We start from the raw sequence: 27569 nt of genomic DNA, 5'->3' as shown, positions 1-27569 counted from the left end.
TCTATACCACAAATAAAAAATAAAAAGAAGTCTTACATCTCATTCTCAGGAATGTTTACACTTACGGAAAACAGAAGGGCAAGACAACTCAAAGCGCAAGAGATAAGCAGACTACATCAAAACATAAAAACATTTAATCTTTGAGAGCTTAAGTGCACTTCGGAAACTATTTGAAGCCATGCAAAGATAATCGGATTTCAAACAGTAAAATACTTTAAACACTTGAACTAGATGCAAACCCAGAAGCTCTGGAGGCATTAAGTAGCCAATATAGTACCAATCACAGGAACAATGTACCTGCAATGCACAAGTTAGAAAAACTGCAGCACAACTGACATAACTGAATTGACATTAAGAGCAGAGGCTTCCCGACTTTACGATCCTGACACCAAAACCCCTCTGCTGGTTTGTTTTAAATGGATAAATCTTTCCAGTAAATACATTAGCATCTACTAATTTATGATGTTAAATTCAAACATAATTGTAACCAGAGAGCAACCAGAGAGGAAGGTTATAGAAAAGTCCATACGGTTCATTAACAATCTTTACTGCCATCATCCTGACCACTAGAAGTCGGGATGCATCCCTCAATCCGGCTTGCCTCACTGTAGCTTTATGAATTCAAAATTCATCTCTCCAAATCAATCTAAAACTTGGACTGAAGACAGCAAAAGTTAAAAACACACACTGGTTGCCAGAAAGGCACGTATTCACTGCCAGTTCTTCTTTAAGAAGAAACCTTATGGGTTTATAGCCAAAATTTGCAGTAACTATATGAACATAAGCCCACCCCCCCCCTCCAAGAATTCAACATTTAGCCTTCCCTCAGTGCACAGATGCTTAACTGCAAATAAGATCTTGGAAATTCTGACCAGATCAGCTAGTTACCGTTCTTTGGCTACCTGCATAGAAAGTGCTGGTCTTGAAATACTTTATTGGACAACAATCTTCTCTTCCCCTGCTCTCTCTCTAACAATAAGCAACCTGTACAGGCACTAGCAGCTCACCTGTCCAAGCTACATGCACCATCCATCACAGCAAAGCTGCAGCACACATGGTCAATTAGACAGTTGGCCAGCATACTGTGCCACCCCACTCAAGGTAAACAACACACATGCCTCCAGGCAAATTTCTCCACCTAATGCTTCATCTCAGCAATTTTAAATTGTGCATTCTAACAGCTCTGCAGGACACAGAGGGGCTTAGCACGCCCTGAGCCTGGCAGGATATGCCTTCACATGGTAGCACTGTATTTCCTTCTGCAAACTTAGTTAACAAAGCAGATGTATGTGTTCCAAAATGCAAGCCATATTCTAAGAAAAATACCTAGAAAAAAAACTCATTACAAAATCTAAATAAAAGCATAATGGCCCTAAAGTAGGGAAGGATTTAAGAAAAACCCTATGCTGGCATGAATTTCAAACCATGTAAGATACAGTTATTGAGACCAACTGAGAGTGAGATTAGAACATGAAAACAAGACGAAACTTGCATATTTGGAATTTTCAAATTGCTTTAAGTATCACGGATAGACCATTCTCAAAGAATACCTGCAACAGACATCTGCCATACACGGAAGACAAACAAACAAAACACCACCTTGGATTTTTATTTTAAATCTGCCTTGCAGAGAATACTTATGTGGGCTCATTAATTGCACTTATAAAATGAACTGTTACCAAGCTTGTGGCACACAAAATATTTAATACATATGCAAAACTTACTTTGCTCAAAATAAAAAATAAGTCTCCTGAAAATAAGCTAAGACCATATGGCAGGAAAAACTACCCAGTGTCTACATATGACTGTCATTACACCATTACATTACACATGTCATTACAATCTTTAAAATTATATGGAAATATTTTAGACTGCCTATGAATCTTGGAATTGCATCCATTTACTTGGGAGACCTTAACACAATGATGGTAGCAGTTGTTGGATGCCTAGAATGAGTCTGTCAAAATTTCTCTCTTATAGTCACTACTCTGTTTTAAATACTCTAAAGAGTGGTCACAAGTTTAAACCTCCCTTTCAGGGAAAAAAATCCTGCTTCAGTGTAAGAACTCTAGATATTTCACCTCCATTAGAAAGTCAATCATTATGTTCTCAAACACAGTTTTTTAAGTGAAAGAAACTAAAGGTATAATCAATCTGAATAAATTTATTGCCCAGCACTAATTACCCAGGATTAATGCACTTAACTTGGAGCAGAATTGTCTTTTCTTTCCTACTATTATAAGTACAGCCTTGAAAATGTCTCCATTTGTAGTAACAGACGGCTTTTCATCACAAACCACAAACAGTCTCAAGTCTGTTTTTTCATGCAGAGCTATATTTGAAATAACAGTTGCATAGCAAAAGAAATTCTTGTCTTTGGATAGCAAAGTTTGCTCTTGCAAAGTAAAGCCATACTTTCTCTAGCAAAAAATACTCATGGGACTCCAAACCTCGTCAGCCATCACCCAATGGTATGAGGGCTACACATACCAAAGCCAGTGCTAACACCATAAAGGCTGTATCATTGTGCGAATACCTGACAAACAGCTTGGGAGCTGAGTGATGAAAACCCCACAATTTAATAGTTAGAAGTGAATCTCCTAACAGCACCAAAAGATTAACTGCAACTTTAAAAGAAATGCTATTCTTATCATAGTACACAATTTTGGTCAGTCTACACTATTTGAAATTTAAACTAATTCTACCAAAGCTACTTTAACCTTTGTCTTCTGCTCCTCCTCGAACCAGCTCCTGGGTCAGAGCAATCCCAGGCACAGCCACAGGTTGGGCAGAGAAGAGATTCAGAGCAGCCCTGCAGAGAAGGACTTGGGGGTGTTGGTCGATGAGAAAATGAACATGAGCTGGCTTCAGTGTGCGCTCGCAGCCCAGAAAGCCAACCGCATCCTGGGCTGCATCAAGAGGAGTGTGACCAGCAGGTCGAAGGAGGTGATCCTGCCCCTCTACTCTGATCTCGGGAGACCTCACTTAGAGTATTGTGTGCAGTTCTGGTGTCCTCAACATAAAAAGGACATGGAACTGCTGGAACAAGTCCAGAGGAGGGCCACGAGGATGATCAGGGGACTGGAGCACCTCCCGTATGAAGATAGGCTGAGAAAATTGGGGCTGTTCAGCCTGGAGAAGAGAAGGCTGCATGGAGCCCTCATAGCAGCCTTCCAGTATCTGAAGGGGGGCTATAGGGATGCTGGGGAGAGACTATTCATTAGGGACTGTAGTGACAGGACAAGGGGTAATGGGTTAAAACTTAAACAGGGGAAGTTTAGATTGGATATAAGGAAGAAATTCTTTACTGTAAGGGTGGTGAGGCACTGGAATGGGTTGCCCAGGGAAGCTGTGAATGCTCCATCCCTGGCAGTGTTCAAGTCCAGGTTGGACAGAGCCTTGGGTGACATGGTTTAGTGTGAGGTGTCCCTGCCCATGGCAGGTGGGTTGGAAATAGAGGATGTTAAGGTCCTTTCCAACCCTAACTATTCTATGATTCTGTTCAATGATTCTATGAAACCAATCCAGTTGCTGAGTCAAGATGCATACCTAAAGTAATACTAATAGGCCTTAAGTTTATTTCTACCAGTTATTCTTCTCTTCAGTTTCCAAAAATGCTGAATTTTGAGCAAACTTTAAAATGCACACATATTGGTATGCATTTAAAAGTCATTGTTTATGCTCAGGCGTAGACTTATAAATATATAACTCAAATTTATAAGCTAACAAACATAAACGTAATCTTTATCTTTTATTGTGTTTGCTACATAAACACAATACAAAAGAGTAATTGGAAACCATAGTCCAGCTATTTGTCACTAGTGAACACCACTGTGTTCACTGGTGTGTGCAGTGGGTACAGGCACACAGTGAACAGTGCAGCTCCATCATTGAGCCCTTACCAAAACAATACCCCGCTGGTTTCCTCTGATGAAGCACATTTATTCGTAACAGGGACAGAAGAACAAAAAAAGGAGGTCACTCCTCATGTGGTTTTGAAGAAATCAAAATTGTCTCCTCTAGTGGGACAGTGCCCATCATTCAGACCAGTAAAATCACCACATGTGATGGACTATGAATGCAGATGAACTGCAACTATATACATGTCTGGGAGGGCTCGCTCTAATCTCAATATTATTATTTCTCAATAATCTTTGAGAAAATTTACATATAATCTCAATTACTTGGATTGTTCTATAGGCCATGATAATCATAGCAGCATCCCGAATAATAATTCTACTAGGTTTAAAATACGAGACATATTAACTACTAGCAAAAAATCATATAAAAAAAATACCATAAAAATTCGTAACTGACTCTTGGGGAAAAAAGGATCCATGCAACATCAGCTACAGCTACGGATTTGTAAAATAAACACAAATTAACAAAAAAACCCAGGACAGTTTGCATAGCATAAAGCCCACGTCCAACATCTGACTGAAGTAAACTCCAAAGTTTACACCCCGATTAATTAACAAAGCAGGGTTTGCCTTGTTTCTTCTTTACTATTACCTGTACACACAGTTTAGAGATAAAATGGGAAACTTTTGGGCTTTTAACCATACTGCAACTGATAGGAGCAGGAGTTGAATGAGCAGAACAAAGCCATCAATCTTGCCTTTGGGTCACTAGCTGCTGCTGTAGGGCTGCAAAGTCACAGCCATGATCTATACCCTCGTTCTTTAGTTCTAGCTGGTTACAGCCCAAACAACAAGAAAGGTCATCTTAGACTCTCGCAACCATTCCCTTTGTGTCATTCCTGCATTAATCTATTGCAGTGTATTTTTTCACAGCATTATTACTGAAGGCCAGCCAAAACTTCCTGTTATTTCAGGATACTGCAGTCAGGCTGCTCAGGGGAATGGGTTGGTATGCACAACCTACCTTCACTTCATTGACTGCCCTGGTTCCCAAACATTTCCAGATGCAATTACAGGCAATTGGAAATCAATGCAGTCAGCCAAGACAGATCCAACGTTCACACTGTTCTAAAAGACAAGTAGCAGAATTAGCCTTCCCCTGTCAAGTTACCCAATCTTGAAATAGCACAGCACAGTGAAATGGCACACAGGTGAAGTGTACACTGCAGTCCTGTAATTTTCAATTAAGACATGAGTGGGATAGGGAAGAAAGGTTTGTGTATCTTTAAGGCACACTTTTACAGAACACAGGAAGCAGAAGGATGCATAGTATAGAAGGAGGTCAGTAATATATACCGCCTTTTGGGGTTTGGTTTATTGTTTGGTTGAGGATTTTTAAACAGAATATGATCAGGGTGCCATTAGGCAGCATGTTAGAAGAGACATTCTCATAGCTCTACATGGGATAGTGCCCCATTGCTTACTAAAATCAGTCCATTCTCCTGCTAATCAGCAGACAAGCTCACCTGCCCTCTGTGGAGGCAAATGGCGACACCGATACCCATCACAAGGTGTCCTTAACTTTCAGTTCCTGAGCTCTCCCTTCTGCAGACCCCTGGCTCACAAAAAATAATTTCCTTAAGAAGCCAGGCACATTCCCTTTTAAAAATATCTCTTTTTGTTTACAAACAAGATTGCTTTTGCATTATTTTCATCTAGTTTCTCCTACACTTACAGAATGCATTAACAGCTGAGCAGTACTCTTCCTGCTTGCAACTTACTACACGCGTCCCTCACCCAAATTGCTACTGGGTTTTTGTCACGTCTTTTTTCAGCAGAATAGGATGTTTCTTGTTACCACAGAACAGCTGAAGAATACGTGATGTCAAGTCATCTTTTGTTTCATGATGCAAACTAATCTGAGGAAAATACTGCTGCAGGACTGAAAATGGCCCTGAATTGCAAAACTAAACTCAAGTAAAAGCTCTGTCCTTCTCTATGGCACACTAGCAATTTATTATGTTTTTTTTTCATCTGGTACGTAAGACAACCATGAAGAAAGAACATCTTTAACCAGATATGACACTGAACTGACTATGGCAGAAGTTGAGCACAGAACTTTTGTAAAGTTCAACTCCCTTAAAATTCATACACATATGAAAGAAAGCTGACAGCAGAAAGAAAAACAGCTGGCGAAGTCTTTTTTTCATCAAATCTTCCCTTCTGCAAGTGTGCGTCACATGACCAGATAACTGTTCCACTACACTCTGCATGCTTTAAATTAATTCTGAGCCAACAAAACCATTTCACAGAAAATTCTATGATCGCAGAAATGAGCACATAGAGACGGATGATGTAAAACATACTCAGTTATTCATAGCAACTGCAGCTGATATATATAGTTCTGTGCACAGCCTGTTACAGCTGAACGTGGAAGGCGGAGATACCACACAATATTTTCTTAATAAAATACACAACCTGGATTATTTTTTTCCAGGTCACAGATACACCTGTTATTCCTTCCATATAATAACAGCATAGGTACATTTTCTATTCTATGTCATATATTTAAATGGAGTACTGTATTGCTGTGGGTTTTTTAAGCAGAATGTGCACAGTTTTTTCAGAGCCTGACTCAACCTTCATGCTCTCAGTTCTTCACAGTCATTTTGTTTCTCATTAGCAATTTCATTTCTTGGCTGACAGAGTAACATCAAATGCATCAAGCATCAATAGCCAGACCAAGCAAGTAATTATTTTAGACACGTTCACAGCTTTAGATTACAGCTAGTACAACTACTCGACAAAAGTAGTTTTAAACACGCCAGCACTAGAAATAAAAGACTGGTTCCCAATTTTAGACCTCTAAAACTGAGCCTCTCCTAGCCTCATAGTGGCCCATATTCATTGCTCACACTAAACTACATAATTTCCAATAAAACAGATCTATCATTTGAAGATAACTTTGCATTTCAGTGTTGAATATGCTTCCTCATCTGCCAGAAAGATAACCACAAGCACTGAGGGTGTGCATACATCTAGGGGAGAACCTGAAGATTAAAGCCAATGAGTGTCTGAACACAAGATCATACACTGATCTCTTGTGGCTCATCTGGTGGCTGATCTCTTCTCCCAGGTAACAAGTGATAGAACAAGAGGAAACAGCCTCAAGCTGCATCAGGGAAGGTTTAGACTGGATATTAGGAAAAATCTCTCCACCAAAAGATTTGTCAGGCACTGGAACAGGCTGCCGAGAGAAGTGGTGGAATCATCATCCCTGGAAACGTTCAAAAATTGTGTAGATGAGGCCCTTAGTGACATGATTTAGTGGTGGACTTGTCAGTCCTGGGGTAACAGTTGGCCTTGATGATATCAAAAGTCCTTTCCAACCTAGCTGATTCCGTAATTCTACAAGGAACCAATCCTGGCTTACAAAATGAACATGACTGGACTCCCTCCTCACCTTTCTGGTTTGAAATTTCTGTTCTTTCCCAAACTGGGCTGGGTGGTTTTGCGTAATCTTGCAGAGCTAATCTCCAGAAAAAGTCAGCCACCTAGTGTCATAGGATGGGATCGACCATGAGGAAGGAACAAAGAGATTTAAATACAACTGCATCAACATTAAAAAATACAACTTATCAAAACCTTCACTTGCTGTTAGAAAACAAAAACAAAAAAAAAAAAAAGGAGGGGGATCTTAAGCTATAAACAGATAAGCTCTTCCATTATGAAAACATCTTAGTATTCAGTTATTTAATATAAAAACATTCAGAGAAACAAACTAATGTCTTTGGATATCAAGGGTGACAAACATCTTGCATCACAATGTTATACAGAATAGTTCAAAAGATCAGGAAAAAAACCAAGCAGACCTTCCTTGAATATGCATCATATTTAAGTCAGGTTTTAAAATTAAATCTCAATTTTCTAAGCATCAAAATCCAAATCCATAGTCTAAGTTTTAACCAGAAGTAACTTCAGAAAATTAGTTGTTTAATAATCCTATGGTCCTAAAAAGTGCTGCAAGCTTACTTTTTCAGGTCTTCTGCAAATAACTGAGGAAAAATATGAGAAGGAAAAGCAAAAAGTTAAAGCAGCTAAACAAAAATGCAGTACCAAAATATATGAAGATCTAAAGATTTATTCTGCTTGTGCCAGGCATGTGAAATGCACATTTCACTAGTGCTACAACAGATGTTCTGAGTTCCCATGTACTCTTGAAGTATAATTTTCTAATTCACCGCAGCATTTTATGGAATGAAACAGCAAGAGTAAGCATTCATGTCCTGAAACTTGAGTTCAAATCCTGATTAGGTCACAAATGAAGTAAAACAGCTTATTCCTACATGATGATGCATATCCTGCACCTTATATTCGATGTCTGTTCACTTCAACTGGAGTGGATACACCTCCATACCTCCTAAGGTCAGACCTTGCATTCACAGGGAGGGAAAGAAGAGAGAGCTACAAACCTAGCACCCACTAAAAAATCTGTTTGCAACTGCAAAAATATCTCCAAAATAGAGGATAACTTCAAATTTCAGGTTCGCTGAGGCATGTGGAAGGCATCAATCAAAATTACTGTTCCAGAGCACCAGCTCCTATTGTCTTGGAAAGAGATACACAACTGCAGTTTGGCTGCCTAGAAAATAAGACTAAAACATGATCAAGCTGTTGTTAATTTTACTTTGGTGGTTTTCACTTGCTTTTCTTGCTGCTGGCCATTTTACAAGTGGGTAGATAGACTTCATTTAATATTTTGCCTTTTTTTAAATAATTAAAAAAAAAAAAAAACCACCACCAAACAAATTATCTATCTGCTAATGGGACAGGTCCCTTTACTATACACACAATATCTTCATCATATCCAATACGTGGTAACAACATACTGATGTTTGTGGAATGCTTTTCTCTTCCCAAACACAGTCCATTTGCAGTCCACACTTCTGATGTGATTAAAAACACTCCAATAGCTCAAAACCACAAGTGTGAGTACCATACGTAAATATTCAGTCTTCCCCACACAAAAGTAAAAGGGCGATTTCCCAATCACTAATTCCTACAGATCAGACTCACGTACACTTTTAAACTACAAGTTAAGCAAAACTAAACTGGTGGCTTCCATATAAGACAGCCAAAAACTGAGAACTGCTTAAGAGTGTTTTGGATGAATTTTCCATTCATAACCTTTAAAGTTAGTTTCTAATTCATTACGTACGTTTACAACATGTTGTTACCAGCTACCTAAATACTGTTTCTGTGCTTGGCATTAATCTTTCCAGTGAGCATCTTTATGGTGAAACTGAGCACGCAATTATAAAACCTGAGCACACTACTAAATCTTTTTAGTCCTATTAACTTTTTCAGTGCTGAGTATTTCAGGCAAGTTTAGGGGAAAAGACAAATGCAATTAAAAATTTTGTTTAAGGGGGGAAAAAAAAAAAAGGCAAACAGAATAGTGTTTATGTCTGACATAGATAAGTCATTTTTTTCCTGGATATTTTTTGCGTGAAGCTCATTCTAGAAACAAACCAAAGTGCTAATTCCAGAAACAAGAAAAAGTTGTTCTAAGTCAGGCTTTCCCCAGCCATATTTTTTAAGTTTCCAAACAAACAAAAAAAAAAAAGTCTTACAAAAAAACTTTGAAGTATCCAGACTTAAAAAAAAAAGCAACAAACACAATAAGTATGCAACAATGCCCTTTATTAAGGCTTCTCTTTTTTCTTCTTTTTTGTTTTTAAATTTCATTTCCAGTTTTAAAAACATTTTTCCCCATTCTTTGCATTTTTCTTATTTTAGTCACATTATGTTTTTGTTAACTATATTCCCAGGTTTAAAAACAAAAAAACAATCAAACAACAACAAAACCCACAAAACAACTTCTCCTTACATATAAAACACTTAAGTGTCGTAAAACAATCATACAGAAAAGCAAATCTTGAAGTAAAAGCATGACTCCTCATACCAGCATGTACTAACGTACGTACTAACTAATCAGCACACACATATTTCATGTGGTGAGATTTCTTTTGCATTTTTGGAAATTACTAATTCTAGGAGACATATGAGTTAAAAAAATAAAACCTTATTCTCTCTTTATTAGAAACTCTGATAGGAGATAATTGCAGCAGTGAGTCCTCAGAGATTTTGCTGTTCCCAGTTGTGAACTCATCTCCCCAGCAGCAGTACACCAGACATACACACGTCAAGGACATACTTTACTTCATAGGTATAAGCTTGGGAAAAACTAGAGGTCATTTATTTCCTCCAGACGGAATAAATACAAATGACTCATAAGAAGATAAAGCTAAAACACCTGCTCTACTAACAGCTACTAAAAGTTTGTGGCAAAATTGGAAGCATTTCAAACCTGAGAAAAATTTCTAACCTCGTCTGCTTGCAGAAAGGGGCAGGATGGCAGGGGAGGAGGAGGTTTCTGTTACAGACAGCTGCGGTAAAGCACAGCCTGGTATGACATTATTAAAACTACAACCACTGATTAAACATTGTCTTAAGGCAAAAATTCTACACAATGAGCTTACGCATGCCTTACAGATGCAGCTAAATTATTATCTGCGATAAACTGATAACCATTTATTAACTTCTGAGCATAAGAGACAACTGGCAAGCTATCTCATGCCTCGAAGAATTTACAGCAAAAAGGAGAGAGGTAAACATGCAGTGCAGGTGACTTTGTATCTGGAAAATAAAATGAATATTTAAAAATATTGTTACCTTCCAGCTATAAAATAGATCGACATTGAGATGTCCCAACAAAGGCAGTTTTAAAAACTGATACTGAATGCTTAGGTGCTGTCGAGCAGAAAAGTAAGCATAATCTTTCCATTAATAACAAACAGCTATTAATAAAGTCCTTTTTAGTATAAATTAATTCTATAATTAAAGCCTGTATGAACATATGATAATAAGTACCAAATATGTGCTTCACAAGCAGTCCTAACTAGAAGGGTCATAAAATAGTACATGCACAGATAGTTACAGCTTATAAAACTCCATCGGGTGACGTTAAAAAGAAGATACGAAAATTAAAAATTAGTAAGTCTACACTACAAAACTACAGCTGTTCTGAGCAGACATACTCCAAAAGTCACAACTCCCAAGGCAATCTCTATGGACAAGGATTTGGGGTCCATAGCTCTTTCTGAAGCACTTGGGAATTCTGTAAATTATTTCATCTGCCTCAAAGCAGATTAATAAGACACAGAATGCAGCCAAAGAGACCAGAGTCCTACATCAGGTCCCCCACGCCCGAAAGCCAAACACCACTGTAGGCTGTGTACACGAAACACCAACATTGATGAGAGCTACCTGTTCAAAGGCAGAATGTGTCCTTTAATAATTCATTTCCTTCCGAGACTCAAGAACACTGTAAAAGGCTAGAAACAGCTTTGAAACAGGATATTAAGAGTTGCAGGCAATACTGATGTACATTGGAACAGACAATGATACCTATGTGCTCTTCCACCATCAGGCAGTGTAACCACCCCGATGCCACCTTGCAAACAGCCACAGGCTCCCCAGCTCCATGTCTAGTTTTGGTGTTTCTGTCCCACAGCTCTCATGGCCAAATACAAAGACACAACTCTCCACTGCCCAGCCAAAAATGCAGTTCCCTCCATGTCCATTTGCATACAAGTTCTTAGAGAGCTTTTCTATTAAGAAATACTGTTCATTTAACACTTTTATCCTCTCCTTGAGAGGCTTTTTAAACTCAGGAAATTCAAATCTTGTGCAGAAATTACAAATCTCTTCCCAGACCTGTATTTTCCACTTGCTCTTCCTTCTTTTCAACTCTTTACGTGAGTCACACAGAGGGACCACAGCCTTGTGGTGAAATAAGGACTGTAGGTCTCACCTCTCAAAATCTGAGATTTTTTTTATAAATACATGCAAAAATCAGAAAGTATGTCTCATAACCCTTCATACCATATATATGTCATTATATTAGCTTCCATCTGCTAAAACCTCTCTCTGATTTGGTAAGGAATTATATCACAGTATCACCCATAGAAGACCAGTACATTAAAAAACTGAGATATTCTTTTGTTTACAATCACCTTTTGCCAGAATATATTTAATATCCCTTCTGCTTAGAGCAGCTCTCCAGGTTACGTCTCCTCAGCCCACCTCAGGTAAACAATTTTTCACACCAGTGTTTTCTTTAGTCTGTTGCAATTCAGATTCCACTGGCCCATTTTCTGTTCTTGTATGATAATAGTTAAGCTGCTTTTTTAACACACAAACCCATTTTTCTTGGCCTAAGGACAAGCAAGTTTCACCACTTTTGAAGCTAGAAGGAACCACTGAATGGTTTAGCACCATAATATTCTGATCTGGCAAATTGCATGGGCCATAAAAATAGGATTCTCCAGTCAGCACACTTTTCAGCAGACAGGTGAGTCCATCAAAACAATGCCACTCCAAATTTCCACAAGTCCTTAGAGGGGTATGATCGTTGTGCAATGTTTTACAGTGCTCAGCATGTCTACACTCTTTACAGAGTTTCATTAAAAATCCATTTTAAGTAGCTTTGCCTTAACAGAACACACAATAAGGCACTAACCACATAAAACAGTATAATTCAATCAAAAAGACTGCCAAAGCAAGAAAGTTGCAGCAAAACCCATATATGAGCAATATACAGACCGAATGTGTGTCTAATAAAATACAAGGTATCTATTAGAAGTGTAAAGATGAACTTGTTTCAATAACTGGATTGCTAACCAAGAGCCTTTATAACTCTCCTGCTATTATTATGCCTGACCTGTCACTCTTAGTGCTCCTCAACATAATTCATTTCCTGTCTCAGACACAGAAAGGGACATTCTTAGAGTAAGAGATACTATTCTGTGCTTATTTTGAAAAAAAAAAAAAACAAAAAAACACTCACCCAACCCCCCCCCAAAAAACCCCACACCAAAACAACCAACCAGTCTTTACAAAAAAATTACATAATTCTGTAATAGATTTTAGTAAAGATAAAATACATTTAATTGCTATGACTGTTCTACACTTGATGCCATATATATCTTGTGTGGATTACTGCATAGCTTCTCTTTGTCCTGGGGCAAAAACTTCAGATAAATCTATCATCACATGTTGAGTTTCATATAGTATTTTAAGAAATTGTTTTCACAGCTACTCCATCTGCTGCACCGCAGTACAACTAGTAAGACAGTTTTAATATGACAAGTGGATAAAATATGTAAATAGCTGAGGAGCCAGTCTCATTTGCTAAAACATAGACACTTATGAACCTAAAGCTCTGAAGTGGCTTTCTGTGCCACTTCAACTTTTCTTTTTAATCTTTAGTCTAGTTTTGCTTCCTCAGAAATCTGGACCAAGATACTTTCAACAGCTAGAGGGCTTGCAGTCAATGCATCATAGAAATCAAAGTGAGCTACACACAGTAAAGACCCACATCAATACTCCCATAATGCTCTGAATATCTGGATCCAAAGACTGATCAAAAAAAAAAAAAAAAACCAACAAAAAAAAACATTTTTTTCAGAGGAAATTGAACTGTAGAGCACTTGCACAACCCTTTCTCAACCCATACAATATTCAGTAAAGATTCCTAGCACAATCATTTGCAAAGTAGTACTTGAATTTACTCTTTACATATGGAAAAGTTGCATAGAAATGGAAGAGGTAAAATTTGTGATATATACTTTTATACATGTGCAAGTGTTCTTCAGTACAGCACCTACCTCAGAAGGAGATGCAAGCTCTATTTCTATGATGGAAAATAGCAGCCAGGCCATAGCAAGACAAAGAGCTATAGTTTTTCTAATCAGGGAAAAAGTAGTACTACAAACAAAACCAAACCAAACAGGACAGCACTCCAGCTTGAACCCTTATTTAAGGGAAGCTCCCTCCAAGCTTTTCTTGACAAACAAAACCAAGTTTCTGGCCTTTGAAAAGCATGAAATATACCGAACCAAGATTTTACACAGGAAACATACAGTTTATTTCATGCTCAATATTTCCTGAGATGAATCTCTCCTCTTTGAAGGCAATTTCTCTCCCCCTATTCTACCATGACCCTTCCCACTACCAAGAATTGCCACCACCACAAAAATCGCCTTTTTAGCTCACAAGCACACTCTCTTAGAGGTTGAATGAGCCATTTGAATTACAGTGTAATAATGAGCCATATTCATTTAAATTGTAAGGAAGGGCTTATAGTTGATGAGTGGTTTTACCCCCTCTTCTTTCTCAATGATGATCTGTTGTTCTGCACTTCTATATCACAACTACTCCTAATCACAGCTGTCTAACAAGTCCTCAATACACTTGCTGGCTTTTTTCTTTCGAATGAAGAAACCTGATTGTGCAGGCAGCACACAAACCCTACATGAATGCCTGGGCAAGCCTTCCCCAATGAAGGAGCAGTATTCCACTACACCAGGCTGCTGATAGCCCCATCCAACCTGGTTTTAAACAATTCCAGGGATGGGGCATCCACAGCTTTGGGCAACCTGTTCAGTGTCTCATCACCCATAAGGTAATGCATTACTTCCTAACATCTAATCTAAATCTACCCTTTTTCAGTTCCCCACAACTGCTCTTTTTAAGGTTGCATTTTTAGCTACAGCAGACTAAAAGCTAGCTACTAGCAGAAGGCATAACCCTGATTGTCTGACCTTGACAGCCCTTCAATGGCAACTTCAGCTCCTTTCTCACCCCAGCAGTAATTTGATTCAAGAGCACTTAAAGATTTTTATATACTGGTAAAGGATGGGTTTTGCCAGTTTATCTCTCTGATACACTTATCATACAAACTGATTTAGTATATCATACGTCAGATAAGCAGCAAAGCTGCAAATGAGAAGCAGAAGGAGCATGCAGGAAGGAGAGCAAGGACTCTGAGGGGCAGTAAGAATACCTGCCCTTTCAGCAGCTCCTAGCCAGCAGATCAGGGAGGTTGTCATGCATATCCATACCCCCCACCTCAAAACACAAATAAGTGAGGTGAAGAGGCATGCTAAAAATTGTATAAGCCTTATCTATATAATTTTGAATCATTCAAAACAGCTGTTGTAACTAGTTCTGAAGAAAACTAGATTCTCCACAGGAAAACACCATCATCCTATACGCGATACAGCCAAAGCATATAGTGCCTTTGAAGTACAGCCATGCTGGAAGCAACCACTAACAATTAATGAATTCCAATGCCTATCGACAAGGTACCATTAATAGTTCTTAAAGAATTTAAACAATAAATTCCCTAACCCTGTGTAAAACTTTCAGCAACTTGCACAAGATTAAAAACTTTTTTTAGAAATATCTGAAACTAATTATGCCGTTACATATTACATTAGCTAGAAGTTACCCATATTTTAATAACTTATGTTTTCCCTTCTAGCGCTAATTTTAATTTGGGCTTACACAATTACAATTCACCCTAAGAAAATGCATACTAAAGATAATCCAATTCACAGACTTATTTTCATGGCTGTATCATTTACCACAAGCAAAGAACATTCATGCAGAACATATTAATATTTTAAAGCATTAATATTATGGACCGCACAATGCAGAAGACAAATATAATATCAGGTGTGGACTGCAGATACAGTAAAGCCTAAATTCAGAAGAATTTACAAGATGCCTGCAACTGACATTGTCAGTCACAGCTTGACAACAATTTTTATCTAATACCTTTCAAGATACAGAGCAGTATAAGCATGAAAATTGTAAACACAAAAATCACAACATGGTGAGACCGTAGAGACTAAACTTAAATTTTCATTTTCCATAAATGACAGCACAGCAATAAACACTTCACCTGGGAGAATCTATTTTTAACATGCCTCTCCCTTTTCTATTTCTTCTGGTTTTAACAGGGGCAAATCCAAGTTGGCAGCACAAAGCATTAGCAGCAGCCTCGAGACTGCAAGGCAGGGGAGGAAGGGAAGAAGGAGATGGGAAAGGACCCACACCTTGCCTAAAGCAAGCCCAGAGCATCCAAGGCAGTAAGAAGGCATGGAGCAAGGACCAAAATACTGTGCAATGGAAAGAAGAGAGAAAGTTTTCAGCAAATAGAACCTGAATTACATTACAAAACAAAGAGAAAGAAATATTGCAGGAAAACACCTACCAAGAGATATTCCTAACAGCAACACAGGAAACTCATGACCAATCTAACGGGTGCTGTGAGGAAGGCAAACCAGATCAATGGGCAGGCCAGAACAACTTATGAATGCCATTCTGAATACCAGAGCTTCCTCCTTTCCCACCTTCAATTTGACCCTGAGCAAAAAGGAGATGGACTCCAACTTCTAATACAGGCTTTACTTCTCCAGACAAGAATGTTCAAGGCCTTCACTTGAGGAGATATTGCAGGAAAGCACAGCCAATGAACTATTCTCTTCACTCTTTCTTGCATAAGATTCCCCTGGCAGCATAGGACAGCAGCCTGGAAGTCACTTCAACTAGGACTCCAGCTGGCACAAAGACAGAAAAAAGTATTTCTATCCTGCTCTTTGTAAGGTTGCTTCAACCTTCACTATCACAGCAAAAAGATGGGGGGAGGGAGAGTATCTTCTTGGGATAAAGCTAGGTTTTTTAGGCTATTAGTCATTCAGGTACAGAAACATTTCTGGTGGTGGTGGTGGTGTGCAGTTAGGAAGCATTCTCACACATCTACTTGGAACCTGAAAGTCTTATACTTTGTATAGTTCATTCTCATGTACAGTTTTTTTCACATGCTTTGCCCTTACCTCACACAAAATCAGATACATCAAGAGACCACAGCACCTGCAATAGCACTGCTGATTAGTCAGAAATGCTACATCAAATTATAGCATATAATTTCCAGGATTATCCTTCCTGGGAAGCACAGAAATTTACCTGTTCCTTATCGACACAGTCTCCAATGTCATAAGGACCAACTTTATTTATGTGGAAAGTTTCAGAATTATTTTTTTGTAGAAGTCTAAGGAGTTTTAAAAACCTTGTTATTCCAGTCTATTAACAAGCATGAAAATACAATAGTCTACCAAACAAGCAAATAAAAAGCAAGCACTTTTTATATAAACAAACTATAAAATGTTCATATCATTTTATATCTAAAAATTATAACTATAATCCATCTCAATCTTCATTTGATAAGAACTGATGGAAGTTAACCATCAAAGAAGGTATCATAGTTTTCCACATTTCAGTATAAATGTAGAACAAAATGGCTTTAGGCCCACAGAGGGTAGATTTAGAATAGACATTAGGAAGAAATTCTTTATTGTGAGGTTGGTGAAGCACTGGCACAGGTTGCCCAGAGAAGCTGTGGCTGCTTCATCCCTGGAACTGTTCAAGGCCAGACTGGATGGGTCTCAAGCAACCTGGTCTAGTGGAAGGTATCCCTGCCCATGGCAGGGGGGTTGGAACCAGATGATCTTTAAGGCCCCTTCCAACCCAAACCATTATATTAAAATACAAGTATATCAGGAACACCTAGAGCAAAAAAACAGTATGTTTTCAAGAACTAGCACAGTTTTAAAGCTTTGTCTATATTAATCAGCAACAGAAGTATTTTTCAGAGAGAAATGAGGAGACAGTGTGGATTTTATAGCCCCATGCATTACTGGAAGTCTCATATATGTTAAACTTCTATCCACATAAAGGGCGAGCATCCATTAGCAACCACCACCTAATCACCCAGCACAGCTGGAAGCAGCTGAATTCAGGCACTGTGCTAGCAGAGACTCTTTGGACCTTAAGGAAGCATCATAGGTTTGTTGGCAAATAATCGAGCCTTCATGGAGAAATCCCCACTGCTACAGAGCCAAAATAATGAGCTCCTCTCGTCTCTTGACTTCCCAATTACAGCGTGAAAGAGGTACATTTGGAGGGTTGAGAGCTAGCTGTGGTCAGGCAGAGCTGCACTAGTCCAAGCCAGGGTCACAGTGCTACAAACGATCATGCAATCACAACCACCCCCTTCATTACTTGCTTTCTGAATCACACCCTGTGCTTCTCTCTACTCAAAATATTCCACACCCTGGTTTTAACTTAGTGGTATTTTTGTACCGTCAGAATACCATTAACCTAGACACTCCATACTCTAACAATGATATGCCAACCTTCATGATTATGACAATAAATTACTGTTATTATTAATAACAGCAATATAAACCAGCAGCTAATTTAAGAGTCTATGCTGAAGATACAGTACTGAACATAAAGGTGTGTCCATTTGGCTATTATTAAGCCAAGTGAGGTAGAGCAAAGATCATACTCTTGCTGGCCTGTGTTTAGCACTCTGTAACTACCCAACTATCTACCAAATTCTTGGTTATATTTCCCAGTATTTTCAGTCTCATAATCTGAAGATCGTGAGTTCGTTCCTCACACGGGGCACCATTTTTATTTTTTCCTCATAGCCTTTTATGAGGAAATAACATTGTGGATGGATGATGGCAGAGCGGTGGACGTGGTCTACCTTGACTTCAGCAAAGCATTTGACACAGTCTCCCACAGCATCCTCATAGCTAAATTGAGGAAGTGTGGTCTGGATGATCAGGTAGTGAGGTGGACTGTGAACTGGCTGAAGGACAGAAGCCAGAGAGTTGTAGTCTATGGGGCGGAGTCCAGTTGGAGGCCTGTATCTAGTGGAGTGCCTCAAGGGTCAGTATTGGGACCAGTATTATTTAATATATTCATCAATGATTTAGATGAGGGAATTGAGTGTACTGTCAGCAAGTTTGCTGATGACACTAAGCTGGGAGGAGTGGCTGACACGCCAGAAGGCTGTGCTGCCATCCAGCGGGACCTGGACAGGCTGGAGAGTTGGGCAGGGAGAAACTTGATGAAATATAACAAGGGAAAGTGTAGAGTCCTGCATCTGGGCAGGAACAACCCCAGGTTCCAGGATAGGTTGGGGAACGACCTGTTAGAGAGTAGTGTAGGGGAGAGGGACCTGAGGGTCCTAGTGGATGGCAGGATGACCATGAGCCAACACTGTGCCCTTGTGGCCAAGAAGGCCAATGGCATCCTGGGGTGTATTAGAAGGGGGGTGGTCAGTAGGTCAAGAGAGGTTCTCCTTCCCCTCTACTCTGCCCTGGTGAGACCGCACCTGGAATATTGTGTCCAGTTCTGGGCCCCTCAGTTCAAGAAGGACAGGGACCTGCTGGAGAGAGTCCAGCGCAGGGCAACTAAGATGATTAAGGGAGTGGAGCATCTCCCTTATGAGGAAAGGCTGAGGGAGCTGGGTCTCTATAGTTTGGAGAAGAGGAGACTGCAGGGGGACCTTATTAGTGTATATAAATATATAAAGGGGGAGTGTCATGAGGATGGAGCCAGGCTCTTCTCAATGGCAAACAATGATAGGACACGGGGTAATGGGTATAAACTGGAACACAAGAGGTTCCACTTAAACTTGAGAAGAAACTTCTTCTCAGTGAGGGTGACAGAACACTGGAACAGGCTGCCCAGGGGGGTTGTGGAGTCTCCTTCTCTGGAGACATTCAAAACCCGCCTGGACACATTCCTGTGTAACCTTATCTAGGTGTTCCTGCTCTGGCAGGGGGATTGGACTAGATGATCTTTTGAGGTCCCTTCCAATCTCTAACATACTGTGATACTGTGATACTGTGATACTGCAGTAGTGTCTGCTGCCATGGCTACCTTTCCAAGAGTGCTAACTTAGATGCTTTCCCTCTCTCTAAGGTATGTTCACAAAACTTGGAGTCACAGAAAAACACATTCATACTTCCTGTTATCCCATTACCCAAGTCTGAACCTCTGACCTAACTGAAACAAATAACATGTCTTCTATTTCATAGTCTGTATAGAAATGTTACAGATTTCTATAAAATTACCTACCTTCAAATATTTACTTTTCTTAAGTGTCTCTTCTTTAAAGGCATTTGGAAATAGGCTAGCATTGCCTCTTCTTCCTTCTCTCTCTGTGACACAGACTCTATAAAGTTTGTTTTGCTTGTTTCCAAGCATCAACCAGGGCTTAAGTTTTCTTGCAGTGAATTCTTGTAAATACAACTCATCACATAAATGTTTTGTGAAAATCAAACAAACACCAAAGGTGTGACTGATTTTCACCCTCATTTTGACTCCTATTCTATAGCAGACTGGGTACCTTGTTGCAGAGAACATACCATCATGCAACACAATGTCACGTTCTCTTAAGACACAGCTTCCATAGAAACAAACACGGTCCACAAACACTTTTCTTCTTTACCAAAATTTCTATTTCAAAGCAAATCTTTACTAGGTATCCTATCTCAGGCCAGTTGTTTGGTGTTTTTTTAATTGCTAATGGAATATAATTCAAAACAGCTATGGCATTGTATTAAACCAGTTACAGCAGAATATTTTAGCCCCATCTTCTATAAAAAAATCATATGAACATATTCTTTAGAAAATACAGGATTACATATATGTATTATGTATATCTAAACTTTTCAGTATTTGAAAACTGCAATACTATTCACTTCAACTGAGATAAGACTAAGCAGAACTACTGCACTAGCTGAGCTTTCCTCTCTGAATCAGAGCAGCAAACTCTGCCCCCAACAGCCATCCCTACCCTGCTTGGGTGCCTCAGACCCTCACTGCAAGGACTCATCCAAGATCATAGAGTAAGGCAGCACTTTAGCAAATCTGTGAACCCAACTCCTGGTGATACCATGCTGCCTCTCAGCAGGCAGTCCAGAAATGATCTCATATTCTGCACATCATTACGCATCTTCTGGCTCACCCAGCACTTCTCACCCAGCCAAAAGCTGCATCCAACAACACTGGGAGACAAAAGTAAGTATAAAATTACACTTCACAGTACAAAGCCTCAAGCATTGATGTTATATATAAGAAGATTGTTAAAACACTAAATCAATGTCAAGCACAAGACCTTTTTTTGTGTGTTACTGTACTGCCACCTAAAGATCAGAGTAAAAAACAGGAACAGTAGTAGACAACATGACTGCTATCTGTAGTCCTGGAAATGAGAATTAATGGTTTTGCTGATGCCTGGCTTTGAACAAAGATCACACTGCGTATTAAATGAAAACCAGATTCCTGAAACAGTTTGATTCCACATCCCATTTCAGCATACTTCACCATTTTTCTAATTTCCATGCATTAAGAGTGACCTATGTATCATTTACTAATATATATGTACCATTTGGTAATTTAACAAAGTCCATTGAGTAAGAGGCCACTGCCTTTAACTAACTGAGTAAGGGAAAAGTCAGCTTGCACAGTTTTCATCTATAAACTCTGTCTAGCCACAGTACATCTCGCAGTGGAAGCCCGATTGGTGGAAAATTATTTTTAACTTCCTTATGTAACTTTTTTTTATTTAATATATATCACTATTTAGTAACAAAGACACTTTCACACAGGCACAGCCTTTCATGATACATCAGTTGGTAACACCACTATTTCTCCCAGCAAACACTGCCCTGGTTACACTCCTACATCCAGACACAATTCATTTTCATTCCACCTGTTGCACACAGGCTGCCTTCTGAAGCCTGCAGCATCTCACACCTTGAAGTTAAAAAGTTACGGGCAGTTACCACTCTGAAGGACTCTTATGTCACAAGCAACACTTCAGATGTATTACCTAAAAATCTTTTTTGGTTTTGTTTTGCGGTCGGTTTGGCTTTTTTTTTTTTGCCTATGTTTTTGGGGGTGGGGGGGTGGTGTTGTGTGGGGTTTGTTGGGTTTTATTTGAGGTTTTTGTATGCTGAGGTAATATGCAACAGTCATACTTTTCTCTGGGAAAATGAGGCTCATACTATCATTTATTTAAACAGAAGCTGAGATGCCCAGTGAGGAAATCAAGGGAAAAAAATAAAGTTTTAATAAAACAAAGTATCAAATACTTTCAAAAACAGTAAATAAAGGCTAGCTGTATTGAATTGTCTCTGTTTTCTAGGTCTGTGTCTTAGTAATTATATATGGTTTTGGATCACCTACCAATATGTTTCAGGTATTAATATATAGATCTCTTACAGGTTTATCATAATCTGTCTCAATGAAAAACTGGTATAAACCAGCTTCGGTTTAAGCAAACACAGACAGGTACTGTGGGTCAGTCAGTTTCCACTTGTCAAGACCTGCGGCAAGGCCGGCCGCATACACTCCACGCATGTCTCCAAGCCACGCCCTCCTTGCACTGCATAAACTGGCGCAGGTGACAGGAAACTGAATCACCTCACACTGTTCCATGACGACTGGTGCCGAACGCCTGTCCTGTCGTCGCCTCGGTGGCTGCCCATGGTACGGCATCACACTCTAGTCAGATGGATTTAAAAGCGGCTGAAACTCGATCCCAGCAGTCAGTCAGCTGATCGGAGCTAGCACAGCTAGAGCCGGAGCCGGCACGCTTCAGCGACCACGAGGTTCAGCAGAGATCAGGAAAATCAGAGGGGATAGCACAGAGACATCGCGATTCCCGACGTCTCCCGATCCCCGAAGCCCCAGCAGCCCTTGCGAGAGAGCGGCTGACGTGGCAGGGGGCGTTCCCGCGGTAACGGCGACCGCACCCCTGCCCCTTGCCTTGAAAGAGCCTTTGGGAGGGCAGCGGTCCCTGGCCACCGGGCGCAGGGAGGAACAAGCAGGTCGTGTTGCGAACCCTGTTGCTGGTGTCCCAGACTGCTGACCAATATGGTCGCCTCCAGAAGGAGAGCTTGCAGTAAGGAGACTGTAGCAACTCAGACAGAGATCCCGTCCCAAACTGTGGCTGTCCAGGTCTCTGGCTGCAGGGAGTGCCAGAGCCTGCTGCTGCCGAGGGAGGGAGGCCAGCATTCCACCTGTGTGAGGTGTGAGCAGGTAGAAGATCTGCTTAGCTTGGTGGCAGAACTTAAGGAGGAGGTCGAGACGCTGAGGACCATCAGGGAGTGTGAAGGGGAGATCGACTGGTGGAGTAACTCCCTGGCATGCCAGCAGGAACGGTTCCAGGGAGATACCCCCCAAAAGGGGATGGACCCCCTGCCCTCTCAGACAGAGGGGGATGGCCTGAGACAGCCCCTGCCCTGTAGCTGTCGCGCAGAGGTAAGGGACCAAAAAGACGATGAGGGCTGGAAACAAGTTCCAGTTTGGAGTCGTGGGCAACCCTCCTCCCTTCCTGCCCTGCTTCCCCAGGTGCCCCTCCGTAATAGGTTTGAGGCCCTGGATCTTGATGGAGAGGTAGGTGAGGATGTGATGCAAGGCCAGACTACAAGGTCACATAGGAAAAGGCGGTCGACTTCGCACCTCAAGACTGCCTCTGATAAGAAAGAAAGAAAGGTCCTTGTTGTAGGCGATTCCCTTCTGAGAGGAACAGAGGGCCCGATATGCAGAGTTCACCCTCATCATAGGGAAGTGTATAGTCTGCCTGGAGCCCGGATCAGGGATATCACCAAGGTGCTCCCCAGCCTGGTGCGCCCGACAGACTACTACCTGCTGCTGGTCTTCCAGACAGGTGGGGGGGAAGCTGCTTCCTGCAGTCTGAGGGGGATGAAGAAAGACTACAGGGCCTTGGGGCGGATGGTGAAAGAGTCTGGGGCTCAAGTGATCTTCTCCTCAGTTCTTCCATCTTCCGGTGATGATGTGGGACTGAATGGGAAAATTCAGTCCATAAACAATTGGCTACGAGACTGGTGCTTCAGGCAGGGCTTTGGGTTCTTTGATAATAGCTGTTTTTTTAAGGCTCCAGTCCGGACAATGGCACATGAGAAAGGTTTATCTCACAGAGGCAAAAGGATGCTGGGGCATGAATTAGCAGGGCTCATTTGGAGAGCTTTAAACTAGATTTGAAGGGGGATGGGGTTGTAACTGGGCTTGCCCCAGTGGGGCAGCACTCTAGGATTGATGAAGACGAGGAGGCCTCCTGTAATCCTAGGGTGGAATCGGTGAGCTCAGCTCCCTCCTTGAAATGCCTATACACCAATGCGTGCAGCATGGGAAATAAGCAGGAGGAGTTGGAGACCTGTGTTAAATCAGGAGATTATGATCTGGTGGCAATTACAGAGACGTGGTGGGACAGCTCACATGACTGGAATATACTCATGGAGGGCTATGTCCTTTTCAGGAAAGACAGGCCAGCCAGGCGGGGTGGTGGGGTTGCTCTTTATGTGCGAGAGCAGCTGCAATGTACTGAGTTCTGTCCAGGGACAGGGGACGAGCGAGTTGAGAGTCTATGGGTGAGAATTAAGGGGCAGGCTGGCAGGGGGTGATACTGTTGTGGGTGTCTGTTACAGGCCACCAGATCAGGGTGAGGAAGTTGACGAGGCCTTCTACAGGCACCTGAGAGCGGCCTCACAGTCACAGGCCCTGGTCGTCGTGGGGGATTTTAACTTCCCTGATGTTTGCTGGAAGGACTACTCAGCAACCCAGCCACAGTCCAGGAGGTTCCTCCACTGTATGGATGATAACTTCCTCATGCAAATGGTGGATGAGCCAACCAGGAGAGGAGCGCTGCTGGATCTCATCCTCACTAACAAGGAGGGTCTAGTTGAAGCAGTAAAGGTTGAGGGCTGCCTTGGTTGCAGCGACCACGAGATGGTGGAATTCAGGATCTTGTATGGTAGGACCAGTAGAATAGCAAGTAGAATTGCAACCCTGGACTTCAGCAGGGCAAACTTTGGCCTTTTCAAGCAATTGCTAGGGGAAATCCCATGGACAAGGCTGCTTGAAGGTAAAGGGGCCCAAGATAGTTGGTTGGCATTCAAGAATTGCTTATTCCGAGGTCAAGAGCAGAGCATCCCGACACGTAGGAAGTCAAGGAAGAGGGCCGAGAGACCTGGGTGGCTAAATAAGGAACTGCTGGGTATGCTCAAGTGGAAGAGGAGAGTTTACAGGTCATGGAAGGAGGGGCTGGCCACTTGGGAGGAATATAAGGCTGCTGCTAGAGGATGTAGGAAGGCAGCTAGGATGGCTAAGGCCTCCTTAGAATTAAATCTGGCAAGAGGGGTCAAGGACAGCAGAAAGAGCTTTTTCAAATACATAGCTGATAAAACTAACACCAGAGGCAAGGTAGGCCCACTGGTGAACGGGATGGGTGCCCTGGTGACAGAAGATATTGAGATGGCAGAGTTATTGAATGCCTTCTTTGTCTCAGTCTACTCTGCCGGAGGCAGTCCTGAAGAGCCCTGTACTCCTGAGACCTCAGATGAAGTCAGGTCACTGGAGCAGTTTGCCTTAGTCGATGAGGAATGGGTTAGGGACCAGCTGAGCAATCTGGACATCCATAAATCCATGGGTCCAGATGGGATGCACCCGCGGGTGCTGAGGGAACTGGCAGAAGTCATTGCTAGACCGCTCTCCATCATCTTTGCCAAGTCTTGGGAAACGGGAGAGGTGCCTGAGGACTGGAGGAAAGCAAATGTCACTCCAGTCTTCAAAAAGGGCAAGAAGGAGGACCCGGGTAACTATAGACTGGTCAGCCTCACCTCCATCCCTGGGAAAGTGATGGAACACCTTATCCTTGATGCCATCTCAAGGCATGTCAAGGATAAGAGGGTTATGAGGGGCAGTCAACATGGCTTTACCAAGGGGAAGTCATGCTTGACCAACCTCATAGCCTTTTATGAGGAAATAACATTGTGGATGGATGATGGCAGAGCGGTGGATGTGGTCTACCTTGACTTCAGCAAAGCATTTGACACAGTCTCCCACAGCATCCTCATAGCTAAACTGAGGAAGTGTGGTCTGAATGATCAGGTAGTGAGGTGGACCGCGAACTGGCTGAAGGACAGAAGCCAGAGAGTTGTAGTCTATGGGGCGGAGTCTAGTTGGAGGCCTGTATCTAGTGGGGTGCCTCAAGGGTCAGTACTGGGACCAGTATTATTTAATATATTCATCAATGATTTAGATGAGGGAATTGAGTGTACTGTCAGCAAGTTTGCTGATGACACTAAGCTGGGAGGAATGGCTGACACGCCAGAAGGCTGTGCTGCCATCCAGCGAGACCTGGACAGGCTGGAGAGTTGGGCAGGGAGAAACTTGATGAAATATAACAAGGGAAAGTGTAGAGTGTTACATCTGGGTAGGAACAACCCCAGGTTCCAGGATAGGTTGGGGAACGACCTGTTAGAGAGTAGTGTAGGGGAGAGGGACCTGGGGGTCCTAGTGGATGGCAGGATGACCATGAGCCAACACTGTGCCCTTGTGGCCAAGAAGGCCAATGGCATCCTGGGGTGTATTAGAAGGGGGATGGTCAGTAGGTCAAGAGAGGTTCTCCTTCCCCTCTACTCTGCCCTGGTGAGACCGCATCTGGAATATTGTGTCCAGTTCTGGGCCCCTCAGTTCAAGAAGGACAGGGACCTGCTGGAGAGTCCAGCGCAGGGCATCTAAGATGATTAAGGGAGTGGAGCATCTCCCTTATGAGGAAAGGCTGAGGGAGCTGGGTCTCTATAGTTTGGAGGAGACTGCAGGGGTGACCTTATTAGTGTATATAAATATATAAAGGGGGAGTGTCACGAGGATGGAGCCAGGCTCTTCTCAGTGGCAAACAGTGATAGGACACGGGGTAATGGGCACAAACTGGAACACAAGAGGTTCGACTTAAACTTGAGAAGAAACTTCTTCTCAGTGAGGGTGACAGAACACTAGAACAGGCTGCCCAGGGAGGTTGTGGAGTCTCCTTCTCTGGAGACATTCAAAACCCACCTGGACACATTCCTGTGTAACCTTATTTAGGTGTTCCTGCTCCGGCAGGGGGATTGGACTAGATGATCTTTTGAGGTCTCTTCCAATCTCTAACATACTGTGATGGCTTCCTTGCAGGGCTACAGCGCACGAGAACGTCACCCTCACCACCATCGGTGGTTCTGAGCCGGGCGGCGACTGTCGCACAGCGCTCACCACGGCTCCTCAGCGAACCCCGCCGCCGGCCTTTGGCCTCCCGAAGCGACAAGCTCATAGCAGCGTTCTGCCGCTCCCAGCCCCGCCGGACTGAGGAAGGGCTCCTAGTGGAGGCTGGCGACGCGAGAAAGTGCCACCGAGCCACCTCCTGCCCTAACGACTCGGACCGCCCTCCCGCCCACAGGACGCAGCTATTCCAGGCAACTTCCGCCCAACTTCCCGCGCCCGGGAAAAACTCCCCGTTGGAAAACCCTGTAAAAGAGTCCTGGCTGGAAAGCGCGGCAGGGAGAGGCACCCACCAACCCGTCACCGCGCCACTTCCAAAGCTGCTCCCCGCCCCTGTGCGACCCCATGCAGGCGCCTCGGCGCTGCCCCGCCTCAGCGGAAGAGGAGGTGCTGGCCAGGAGGGGCCGTCGGGAGAGGCGGCTGCTGCGTTCCCGCGCACGCCGGTACCTGCGGAGGCAGTGCTCACACACGCTGCCCAGCTGTTCCTTAGTGACGACATAGGCGAAGGGCTCGGCGCGGTAGAGCAGCTCGCCGGGGCGCACCCGCCGCCGGGCGCGGAGGCCACTGCCCTTGCCAGGGCTGGGGAACCGCTCCAGCACCGCCGGCTCCATCCTCCCGCCCGCGCGGCCACAGGCAGAAAGACGCGTGCAGCCGCCCCGCCCGCCGCTTCCCCCGTGACGTGACGCAGCCGCCGCCATCTTAACTGCGGGCGCGGGCTGGTGGCGGCTGCCCTTCTTGTTGGGGGTCGGGCGGCGGTTTCCGTGCTCTGGGACCTGGTTTCCCGCATGCACGGAGAAGGCCGCGGCGCAGAGAGCAGCGCTTTGCTTGAAGCCGGGTTAATAATGCCCTTCGTTAACACATCCGCCTGTGATG

At 42.5% G+C, this 27569-nt stretch overlaps 1 protein-coding gene across 1 annotated transcript in view; it reads right to left on the bottom strand.

The window, feature by feature from the left end:
* The window catches only part of SMYD3 (SET and MYND domain containing 3), a gene marked incomplete at both ends in the record, with an annotated part of 423278 nt that extends 395971 nt beyond the window's left edge, over positions 1 to 27307 (bottom strand). The window contains one exon of the mRNA XM_080614921.1: positions 27144 to 27307. Coding sequence (XP_080471047.1) covers positions 27144 to 27307 — 164 coding nt within the window. The remainder of the gene's footprint in view (positions 1 to 27143) is intronic.
* Positions 27308 to 27569: the final 262 nt, after the last annotated feature.

Source organism: Psittacula echo (assembly GCF_963264785.1).
Source record: "Psittacula echo genome assembly, chromosome: 4".
In the NCBI taxonomy this organism is placed as follows: Eukaryota; Metazoa; Chordata; class Aves; order Psittaciformes; family Psittacidae; genus Psittacula; species Psittacula echo.
Note: the sequence above shows the minus strand (reverse complement) of the source record. Positions and strands in the feature narration are given on the sequence as shown.